Source organism: Ochotona curzoniae, unplaced genomic scaffold (genome assembly GCF_017591425.1).
Source record: "Ochotona curzoniae isolate NIBS_2020 unplaced genomic scaffold, NIBS_Ocur_1.0 contig_66, whole genome shotgun sequence".
Lineage (NCBI taxonomy): Eukaryota > Metazoa > Chordata > Mammalia > Lagomorpha > Ochotonidae > Ochotona > Ochotona curzoniae.
In genome coordinates this window covers 11,600,377-11,612,095 of record NW_024466512.1, presented here as the reverse complement: position 1 = coordinate 11,612,095, position 11,719 = coordinate 11,600,377, and the positions used below count along the sequence as shown (strand labels likewise).

General features: G+C 43.8%; 1 protein-coding gene and 1 non-coding gene across 2 annotated transcripts in view; one reads left to right on the top strand and one right to left on the bottom strand.

Moving 5' to 3' along the window:
• Nucleotides 1–1,175: 1,175 nt before the first annotated feature.
• Nucleotides 1,176–11,719, top strand: part of TRUB1 (TruB pseudouridine synthase family member 1) — a 28,952-nt gene continuing 18,408 nt past the window's right edge. Inside the window, exons 1-3 of the mRNA XM_040992491.1 lie at nt 1,176–1,437; nt 3,603–3,701; nt 9,825–9,880. Coding sequence (XP_040848425.1) covers nt 1,176–1,437; nt 3,603–3,701; nt 9,825–9,880 — 417 coding nt within the window. The remainder of the gene's footprint in view (nt 1,438–3,602; nt 3,702–9,824; nt 9,881–11,719) is intronic.
• On the bottom strand, nt 6,285–6,388 carry LOC121164404. The gene has a single exon (XR_005885079.1). It is a non-coding gene; the product is annotated as a U6 spliceosomal RNA (small nuclear RNA).

The following is an 11,719-nucleotide window of genomic DNA, read 5'->3' as shown; positions in this document are numbered from 1 at the left end:
TCACCCACAGCCTCCCAGGGTGTACATTAGCAGGAAACTGGAGTCCGAAGCAGCCAGGCCTTGAACCCAGAGTCTCCTTATGGGATGCTGGTATCCCAAGTGGTGTTTTTACTACTTCACCAAACCTGCCCTGAATGTTGTGTTTAAACAATTCCTTTTCATGCATTTTTGTTGCCTGAATGAGACCAAGTTCAAACAGTCCCCTATGTGGTGATTCTGAGCAGTTAAGAAGCATTATTTATATTAGACATTAATTCCAAATGATGATGATGACAATAAGGGTGGATGTAAACAGTAAAGACAAACCGTCACCCAATGCTCATACCCCTGAATGTATCTGGAGCAGAAATAAAATGAGAAGAGCAATGCTTATCCACTCGGCTTGGTACTAGGATTAAAACAATATTCCTGAATTTTGTTGAGGAGTAACTTGGAAACAGAAAATTCTCCAATGGAAATTAGTTTATGAACTGCAATGATACCTTTCCAGATCTAAGTCGTGTGTACTAAGGAATGCAAGAGACAAAAAAGATTATTTTTAAAAAGTTTAAAATGATAAGGACTCACAGTGGGGCAGAGGGCGTTTGGAGGTGAATAGAGGTGCACCAGGGCAATCAAAATAAGCCCAAGAAATGTACCATTTTAGAAGCTGGGGAATGTGAAGACTGTGTGTTCATTTATTCATTCCCAAATATTTATTTAAGCGCGCACTACCCGAGGCCCTTTGGATATGCAGGGCACAAGGCCGGTGGCTTCCTTGCTCCGGTAAAGTTTACATTCCGGGGTGTACTTGAATTCTAAGCCATGACTTCAAGAGCAAAACAGAACTAATGAGTGAGTCGAGGAAGCCATGGGTCTTCCTAAGCCACAGCTGGGTTCCCGGCTCCGAGGCGGGCTTCCTGGAGCGTGGTCCGAAGTATCCCTGAGTAACTAACGCCATGAAGACGCAGTCAGAATTACAGGAGAAAAACGACTTCATCACAGCCCTCAGAGAGCAACGGAAACTCACGCTGTCAGGAAGAGCGTGGACTACAGATCCCAGAAGCCTTTGCGACCCACCTCCAGTCAGCATAGCTTCTACGTCTGGGGAAAAGAGGGGTTGTCGGGCGGGCTTTTGATGCGTCATCAGCGTGAGCCTCCAGGAGGGAGAGCAGGTTTAAGTAGTTACAAAAAGCATGGCAGCTGGTGAGAAGGAGGTCGAGTCAGCCTTGGAACCAGGCGCAACCCCGGATTCTGGAACGTCAGGAACTACCTCAGCCATGGCCGCGACCTCGTCAGCGATCGTTGCGGCGGCCAGGACCGGAACTGAAGGCACGGTCTCCAAGGGCGCCTTGGCTGCCAAGCTGCTGTCCCTCAACGGCGTGTTCGCCGTGCAGAAACCCAAAGGGCCCACTTCAGCCGAGCTCCTGAACCGGCTGAAGGAGAAGCTGCTGGCAGGTACTGCAGCCCGGGTGGGGACCGGGCTGAGGCGGTCGCCGCGAGCCGGGAAGCGCTGCAGGCAAACGATAAAAAAGGGAGAATGGCAACGGAATCAACTCGGAACCAAAGTCTGAGGCGTCTCGGGCTTGGACTCGCCATGGAAACGCCTGTAGCCTAGTTCTCAGGGCGGGAAAAAAAAAAAGCCAAAAAGAACCGAAACAATCCTAAGGTTTAACCCATAAGCCTGTGCCCTTGGGCATGCAGATCCGAGTTTTTCTGGACCCATTTCTCAGGAGGCTTTTGTTGGTTCCTGTGGATGAGCCTCAGCACTGGCCCTGGCCCCCCAACGTTGCCTTCTTAGGCGTATCGTAATACACTGGTTTCCACATTTTAGTAAGCATAGAGGTTTCCTGGAACTGCAGACGCTAACCTGTGGCTTCAGAGACTGTGATTAAGTGACGCGTTATTTTTAGGAAGTGGTATTTGGAAGCGAGGTCCTGCATAAGTTGGTGCCACATTTTTGAGGAACATTTAGGTAGAACTTGGTCACTTTTCTCAGAGCATTTTGTATCTGTTTATCCATGTATACCAGAGAAACATTAGAAAAACCTGGAGGTTCCCGGAGTTCATCAGTTCGGAAATCCTCTCGGACAATGGCCTCCAAAGAGCCCTGAAGTTTTGGGGACACCCATACCGAGCTAGGTCTACACTGTTGTGGGGAAGGTGAAAGATAACACCCTTTTTCTTTAACTGAGTCTTGTCATTTCTACAACCTAAAGCTAGGGTTTTTCAGGGCCTTCTAGAATTTGGGCCCAGCCTGTCTTCCATTATACCCGTACATTGTTTAAAATGCCTGGCAAACTTTACGTGTTTTTAGAGTGCCAAAACAAATTGTCCTGATAGGAATTTTTTCTTTGTAAGTGGCACTGTGGGTGGTACGCTCTTGGAGATTTATAATTCCCCTATGATGCTTTCTCATTGTTCTGTTAAGCCTCCCTTGCACTAAGCGTGGTTTACACGCAGTGACTTTGAGGGTAAGCCATGTGGTGCTGTCATAGGGGTTTTCGATCCTCAGGGTGATGGTTACTGTTCTCCCAGGCAAGTTTCTGGCAGAATCTAAGCCATATTCTGGCCTTCTAGTTAACCCAAGAACTGGGATTTCCTATTGAAACTAGCTCAAGCCTGATTATTTCCAAGGTGGCTCTGCCATCTTCTGGAAGCTACTCATTTGGGTTTAGATATTCTCATTATCCTGTTTCTTAGTGTTTATGACTGATCTGGTCTGTATTTGTGTTATCTGGCCTGGGGCTTCTCAAATGCCTTTGCCCCTGTAACCTGGACAGCTCTACCCACCTTCTGATGTGGGCCAGATTTGACAAGTACAGATTCAGCTCATAGCTAGGGGTCATAGCCTCTGGTAATATTCCTTGCCTTCCCTTAGATTGATTCTTGTCACACTGTAGTCCCCACCCTTCTCAGGATCCTGCAGGGCTTGAATTAATGAACATACATTCGTGGATATTGGGTTTCAGTGGAGTGGACCAACTTCTGATATTGTAGAAGTGTTTGCAAGTTAGACACAGCGTTAGGTATCAGTACAGATGGTAGATGCAGGAAGCCTTGTCAGGTTGAAAATACAGAGTTCCCCAAAAGATTTCTACACACGCTCAGAGGAGAGAGCCACAGTGTGTTGGCTGTGAGGGTAAAGGCTTGGAAGCCTCTGCCGGGGTGTAGAAGTTTCTACGTAGGCAGACAGCCTTGTCTTTCCAAGCAGGATAATGTTGCATTGAGAGAATGACGCCACCACTGTGTCAGTTCCTACTCCATAGGAGGCTCTGCACTCCAGCACCTCCTTTTAGGGGACTGGCACCTGCACCCCAAAAGGCAGCAGCTTAACCCATTAATACCACAATGCTGGCCTCTTACTTTTTACCAAATGAATTTCCCTTTAAGAAATGCATTTTAGTTTCTAAATAAATAATTTTAGAGAACCATTTCTTTGTAGTTGGTGTACATTTTGAAATCTATTTCTTCCTGATATTGTGGTCAGAGTTGAATATGTCAGGTTTGTTTAATGCATTTTGTTTTGAATCCACTCCCACCTCTCCCCTTGCCCCATATTTATGGAAAGCCTGCATCTCTTTTCTTGATAATTTTTGTTTTCATCCTAACTGCTCTCATAGAAGCTGGAATGCCTCCCCGAGAAAGGACTAAGAGGAAAAAGCAGACTTTGAAGATTGGGCATGGAGGGACTCTGGACAGCCCCGCCCAAGGAGTGCTAGGTAAGAGACGTAAAAAAAAAAAATTACTGTGATTCACTTGGTATCAAAAAATGTGAACGGTGAGTAGCTGGGTATGATCAAGGCTGGGCCATTTCCAGTCTGCTTTGGAACCCTTCGATGGGCTTGGTTTACAAGTGCTGCCTTCTTTTAAAGAAACTGTTACTTTCTCAGAGCCAGCCTTAAATTGCTGTCTGGAAAGACCTGCCTCTTGGCTAGCCTTGGGGAACTTGGGTTTGGAGAGCATTCCCACCTTTTCCTTGTGGTGAGGATGATTTGCTGTGCCTTGGCCCAAGGGATGCCTGCCGGCGTTGTGTCCTGTCCCACAGGCAGAGGGTTCCTGGTGACCGGTCCCCCAACCCTCTGGACACTAAGTGTTCAATGAACTTCCTAGAGAGAACCATCGCACACGTACTTCTGCTTCTCTCAGTGTTACAGGAGTGTGCCCAAGTGTCCCCGCCTCAAAGGAGGGACAGAATAAGGAAGCAGGTTTGTGGGTTTTCCAGTGTTTCCCTGGGCAGCCAGCTGTGTGTCTTTGCTATAGCGCTGCAGTCAGTTTTAGCCACATATGTCTCTTTGAACATGGGCCGATCTTGAGAGCTACCTGCAAGGCATGTGACTATCTAATGTTATTTCTGAGACTGGACTTCTCTTAAGGTAAATCATATATAGTTTGTGTGTGTGTTTTAGATTGATTGGTTTATTTGAAAGGTAAAGTTACAGTGAGAGGAGGGAGAAACAGAGAAATTATTGTCTGCTGGCTCACTCCCAAAATTTGCACAGCAGCTGGGCTGGGCCAGGCCAATGCCAGGAGCCTGGAACTTCCTTTGAGTCTTCCATGAGGGTGGCAGAGGCGTAAGTACCTGTGCCATCTTTTGCTCCTTTCCCAGGTGTATTAGCAGGGAGCTGGATTGGAACTGCAACAGTCAGACTCCAACTGGCACCCATATGAGATGCTGGCGTTATAGGTAGCAGCTTCCAGCAGCTTCACAACAGTAGTAGCCTTAACCATATAGTTCTTAATGGGAAGTCTTTTTTCCTCTAGATGTTTAGTGGACCATTTTATTAGTCTAAGTAGGAAAAATCAGTAGAATTGATTGAGGGGAGAAAAATCATTTATCCTCTTTTTCACATCTGATAGAAGTTCTAAAGTTTCTCCTTATAGACTGCTAGAGTGTGCTGTCACATGTTAGGGTGTCTTTTTCAAGCGTTTTCTGTACCTGAATCTGTAAACCACAGAAATACATTAATCACTGTCACCTTTGTCTCTTTCCACACATGGTGGAGGCAAGCTTTTATGGACCAGTAGTTTTTATGTGCTCTGGTATTCATTTACTGAATTTCGTCTTTGAAAGTGTGGGTCTGGAGGTTGGTATTGAGCCTGGTAGTTGAGGTGCACACGCCCAGGACCTGAGGTTTGGTTCCTGACTGGCTGTGATTCCAGCTTGCTGCTAGTGCAGATGCAGAAAGGCAGTAGTAAAAGCCCAAGTAACCGGAGTCCTGCTGCTCACACAGGATGCCTGAGTGGTGTCTCTGGCTGCCAGCCTCCACTCAGTTTGTAGACCTCTGGAGAGTGAACTGGGAGATGGGAGTTGTCATATAAAGGAAATTTAGCAGGCCCAGCACAATGGCTCAATTGGCTAAGCTTCCTCTTGCAAGTGTCGGGATCTACTTAATGGTGCTGGTTCATGTCCCAGCTGCTCCACTTCCCATCCAGCTTCCTACTTGTGGCCTGTGAAAGCAGTAGAGAAAACCTTGGGCACCTATTGCCATGTGGGAGACCCAGAGGAGGTTACAGGCTCCTGGCTTGGAATTGTTCAGCTACAGCCCTTATAGCCATTTGAGAAGTGAATCAGTGCATAGAAGATATTTATTTCTTTCTCTCTGTGAATCTACCTTTTCAATAATAAAAAAACTTAAAAAAAATTATGCAATCTGCCCCCTGCCCAAAATAGTAATACAATGTTGATCTGCCAGCCTTCGTATTAGAGATAAAATTAGGTAAAAACAAATGACAAACTCTTATTGGAACTGTCTAATGGAAATACATGCTTCATTAAAAAGATAAAATTGATGATGAAAAGATTTTAAAAAATTAGAAATTTTTGAGCTTACATTTTCTGAAATGATAACTAATTCATGTCGGCAAAAAATATCATTGCTTATGGCTAAAAATAAAAATCAGAGGAAATTACACTTTTCTAAATTGGAGCACTTGAATAGGCAAATCCTGACAATTTAAGCAACTGATAACAAGTGATTGTTGAACACTTACTGTGTATGAAGTCCTTGATTAAGTTCTTCATAAATTTTATATTTTGTTAGTATATCCTCTAAGGTAAGAATCATAACAGGTTGCCTATCCCATATAGGAAATGCTTGACGCTAGAAGTAGCTTTTTTTTTTTTCAGATTTTAAAGAATTTGCATATGTAAATGAGGTATCTTAGGGATGGGACCAAGCTTAAGTATGAAATGCATTTATATTGTATATATACTTTACACACATAGTCTGAAGTTAATTTATGCAATATTTTCAGTGCATCTGCATCTTTTTTAAATATACAGTAAAAGAAAAGTAAAATTTAAAAATATGGAATGCTTTATGAATTTGCGTGTCATCCTTGCGCAGGGGCTATGCTAATCTCTGTATCGTTCCAGTTTTAGTATATATGTTGCCGAAGCAAGCACACTGCATCTGTATCTTGGAGACTTAATTTCATCATGGAGGCTTTATGATGATATGTGTTCATATGTCAAATTTATCAATTTTTCTCTCTAGTGCCTTTGGTTTCTAATGAGAAATACTTTTTAAGATTGCATGTGTTTAGTCTTAGCAATAAGAGATATTTGTTATTTTAAGTAGTAATTCTGTGAACTTGTGAGAAATTACTTTATTTCAAAGAGAGACTTCCTGCAATAGCCAGGTATCTGGGGAGTGAACTCAAAAGTATCTCGCCTGCAGGTGGAAGGGATATAGTACACTTTCTGGGGGTAGAAGTTGAGGTGAGAGAATATTGGTGCAAGAAACACTGCTTTATTGAGTCCTTCATTTCCAATAATTTGGCTGGATTTTGTTTCAGTGTTGCTATTTGCTGTGTGGCGTATTCCTTAAATTCCTGAATGTGCTTTTCCTTATTGATAAAAAAACTTTATAACAAGTGCTTTGAATTATGTATCCCCTATTTTCTCTATGTATTCTTCAGTTAACTCTGAGGTTGGCAAAGCCTTTTGCTCCTTTGCAGAGGAATGTTCATTAATATTCCTTGTACCTTTGTCTCTTCTTTTGCTCTTGGTCATTGCACTTCTGGTTAGCAGATTCCTGTCCTTAGGTTAGGTTTCCAAACTGTATCTCCTCCAGGTCTGCGATTTGATTTTACTTGTTGTGGTTGGTACCTGGTTCTTTGTTTGCAGTCACTTGTGCCCCTCCCTCCAGCGAGTTCCCGGTCTGGGCTTTTATGTTAGACTTCCACCATGGTCTCCCTAGCCCAGCTCCTGGCTCAGTACTCTACCTCCTGTGATCCTGCTGCTGTTGGACCTTTGTACAATGTTTCTCCCACTTCCGGTTCAAGCAGCTCCCAGGATTAGGGAGATACCAGGTGTCCTGAATAGCTAGGTTGCTGGTGGTACTGATCTTGCTGGAACCTGTTGGCCATTATGTCTGAGGGCCACTTGGACTTGTTTTTTGAGTTATAAGATGCCAAAGTCAGTATACTTTTTGATGTGGGACCATTGCAATGTACTGAGCACAGTGAGTTCACTTCGAGCTCAGCGCATGTGCAGTCATTATTGTCTCTGCAGTCTCAAAGCTTTTGCCACACTGTACAAAGTGATGCATGATGTGCAACTCATGGAGTTCTTGATCTGCTGACCGTTAGGTCTGGGGGCTACCGGACCTATTTTGAGTGGACCCCAAAGAATGCTACGTCGTTGCAATTCACTGATCTCGAAATGGGTTTGCTCTCAGCTTAGTGCAAGCACAGTCCAGTCCCATAGCCATTACCTCCCTATACAAGATGACACCTGATGCAGCTCTGGTGGGGATTTGGCTGTGAAATCCACCTGTTCCTGCACCGCCTGTTTCGGATCTGCTGCTCTGTCTCTGCTCTTGTCTCTGCTCTCAAATCAAACATACCAGCGGGACGGGCAGTTCTTTGTGTGGGTTTACCTGCTGGTTTCCTGGTGAACTCCCCTTCCCACCTGGTTGCTGGTGGAGTTCGGATCGCCATTTGATGAATGCCACTGGCATGTCAGGTCACTGCAGTGCCACGCTGCTGTCTCTGCTACCTTCCTGTGTGCATCAGTCTCCAGGTGTCCCTATGCCATTGTTCTGTCCTCTGCTGTTTCCTGGAATGTGCCCTCTCTGCTTCACCTTTGCTAATGTTTCTCTGTTTAAATGTATCCTCATTCTGTTATGCCATCTTGATTCTTCCACTTGAACTAAACTTTGAAAGATGAACTTTGAATACTTCGCTAAGTAGCTGCTATAGTTGGAAGCTTTGGGACCCTAATAAGGACTATTGGGGAACACAACAGAATGCAAAATAGGGCTTCAGAAATGATTGTGAAATGTTATGAATTAGGGGCTGGTGTTGTAGGTACAGTGGGTTAAGCTGACACCTGCATTACTGGCTTCCTGTGAGTGCTGGTTTGAGTCCGGGCTGTTCTGTTTGCAGTCCAGCTCCCTGCAAAAGCGCCTGGGAAAGCAACCCAAGATTACCAGACTTGGAGAGTTCCAGGCTCTTGGCTTAGGCCTGGCATAGTCCAGACATTCTGTAATTCTGTATTGTGGTGGTAATATTATGTTCGTATGTATCACTGTATCCTATGGTGAAGAACATTTCAGTTTTAGCAAAATTGTCTGCCCCTGAGTGAAGAAATCATTACATCTCTCAACCTCCGCTGGGGGAGTGTGTTAAAAATCAGTAGTAGTTGAAACTGAAGAAGCCTGTTGTACTTATCGTGGTCCACAGTAAGATACATTCTCCAGCCCCTCATTTGACCCTGGGTATTAGGTTCGCTTGTTGTGTTTCTGTTTTTCTGGACTGTGTTCTGTTGCCACTAATCGCCTTTGCATGGCTCGTTAGCTATGATGATGACTTGGCTTTACTTAACAATGAATTCTGTCAAGGCTTTATCATACCACTTGAACATTGCTAATTGCGCTGTATCTTTTTCACTGATGCCCATATAAAATTCTAATGAGTCCTTTGAGATTGTTCTCAGACTTCTCTATCTGACTGACTTGTTTGAGATTTCTATTGTGTTTATTTATTTATTTATTTATTTTGAGAATGGAAGGTAAGCTGGAGGAGATCCCTTCCCATTCCATTCTTCCAAATATCTTAGTTTATTAAAAAGTTGAATTGATTGGGCCCGGCGTGATGCCGCAGTGGTTAAGGTCCTCGCCTTGCACGCCCGGGATCTCATATGGGCACCGGTTCTAATCCCGGCAGCCCCGCTTCCCATCCAGCTTCCTGCCTGTGGCCCAGGAAAGCAGTCGAGGACGGCCCAAAGCTTTGGGACCCTGCACCCGCGTGGGAGACCCGGAAGAGGCTCCTGGCTTTGGACCGGCATGGCATGGCCGTTGCGCTCACTTGGGGAGTGAATCATCGGACGGAAGATCTTCCTCTCTATCTCTCCTCTCTGTATATCTGCCTTTCCAATAAAAAAAAAAAAAGAATAACAATAAAAATAAATCTTTATAAAAAAAAGTTGAATTGATTAAGTGATAAGACTCTTTATTAAATATATGTTACATATATGCTTTTTCTAACTTCATGTTGCCTGGGCCAGGAGAGTGTGACCAAAATATATAGATAATTTATTTCATTTTTATTCAGGAGGGAAGTAGGGAGGGAAGGAGTCAGACTACTCCCATTGGCTGATTCTCTCCCCGGATGTCTACAGGCAGCTTGGGCTGGGCAGGACCTGCTTCGGGAGCTGGCAGCTCCATCTGTGTCTCCTCTGGGGCCAAGGGGACCTAGTTATTTGAGCTGCCACTATCACTGCTGTCATCGAGCTGGTAGGAAGTAGGAGTCAGGGAACTGAGACGCTCCGCTGTGGGATGTAGCGAAATATCCACTCCCGTTTTCAGAATATTGATCATTCTTGTCTTGATTTGCAGTGGTTGGAATTGGAAGGGGAACAAAAATGCTGACCAATATGTTGTCTGAGTCTAAGGTAAGAATATTTAAATAGTTCTAATTTTTAACTATTGGAAGTTAATAGTTTTTCCAGTTTAAGTTTTTCTTAGTGACCTAAGTGTTGAAATAAACAAGCTTTTAAGTTGTATGAGTAAGTGTCGTTCCTGGGTGCTGCTCACAATGTCTACAGCGGGATGTCAGGATTCAGAATATTAAATTTTAAGTTGGAAATGCTTCATTGAAAAACAAGTAAGAGTTAAGCTGCAACTCAGTGGTACTCATACTTTTAAAACATATATTTAGATTTCTTAATATAATCATATTTTATAGAAGAAAGAAACTTACAGGTCATAAGTTCTATTAGAAGATTTTTAAACTTTTAAATTTTTATTGGAGCAAAACCATACACTTGTCAACAAAAACATTGTGGATAATTAATGTTTATTAAAGCAAAGATTGTTGTAAGATGATGCTTTGTTGTTCAGCTGTGAGAGAACCTCCAGCTCAGTCCAAGAGCACTTGAGAAGAGAGAGTGGATTATTGGGAGGTGGGCAAGGTTGGCAACCTGTGGCCTGCTGTGGGCATCCAGCATGGGGAAAGGGCTGGAAAAGCAGAAGTCACGTGGTCACTGTGACTGCTCTCCCCAGCTTCTCAGTTTTCCTTAGGAAAAATGATGAGCACCTGTTTTAGCTCCAAAAGAGATATGTGCTTTTTTATAATTTTTAATTTTGAAGCTTTATTTATTTATTTTTGAAAGGCAAAGCTAGAGAGAGAGAGAGAGAAGGAAGAAGAAAGAGATCTTTCATCCACGGTTTCATTCGTCAAATTGTTGCAACAGCTAGAGTGGGGCCAGTCTGAAGCAAGGAGCCAGGAGCTTCTTCTACATCTCCAGCGTGGGTGCGGGAGTTCAAGGCTTTGGGGCCGTCCTCTGCTGCTTGCCAGCCATTGGCAGGAAGCTAGATCAGAAGTGGAGTAGTCAAGACTCAATCAGCACCTAAATGTGTTGCTTGTGCCACAGGCAGCTTTACCCACCATGCCACAACACCAACTCCAATATGTGTATATTTAAAAAAGGCTTTATTATTATTTGAAAAGCGGAGTGACAGAAAAAGAGAGAGACTGAGAGAGAGAGTACTCCTCAATCTGCTGATTCAGTTCCCAGATAGCGACAATAACTGTGGTAGGCCAGCCCCAAACTGGGAGCTTGGAATTCCACTAGGGTCTTCCCCATGGGTGGAAGGGGCCATCCTCTGCTGCTTTCCCGTTTGTGGGGAACTGGATCAGAATCAGAGGGTTGCCAACATCACCTGTGGTTTGATTTGCTGCACCACAGTGCCAGCTCCATATTTGTATGCTTAATAGCAATTGGTACTAGTTAATGATAGCTAGGATTAAGAGGCTGTGAAAATGCCTATGAGAAAAGAATTTCAACAAGTTCTTAGACTAAACTCCTGTATTTGTTATAAACTTCTTGCTCTAAATATAATATGAATAGTTGGTGTAGTGGTTTTACCTACATTGTTTGTGTAAAAAAAAAAAATCTGTGGTTAAAGACAATTTATAAGATTTTTCCAGTTCATTGCAGGCTGATTGATGGCTTTGTGAAATAGACTCAAAATGTTGGGGCAAGCTCAAGTTGCTAACTACGTAGTACCACTCCATACAACCCCTAACAAAGAAAAGGGTGCTAGCTTTTTAAATAAAATCCTTAGGCCATCAAACTATTTTGCTTCCATCTATATGAAACAGAGACCATTAAGATCACCCAGCTGTTTTGAGGGAATTTCTTCCATTAGAGGGAAAGGGTTGTGTATCTTAACCCCCAGGCAGGCATTTGGCCTAGAGATTAATTCTCAAGACACCAGTCTGCATGTCC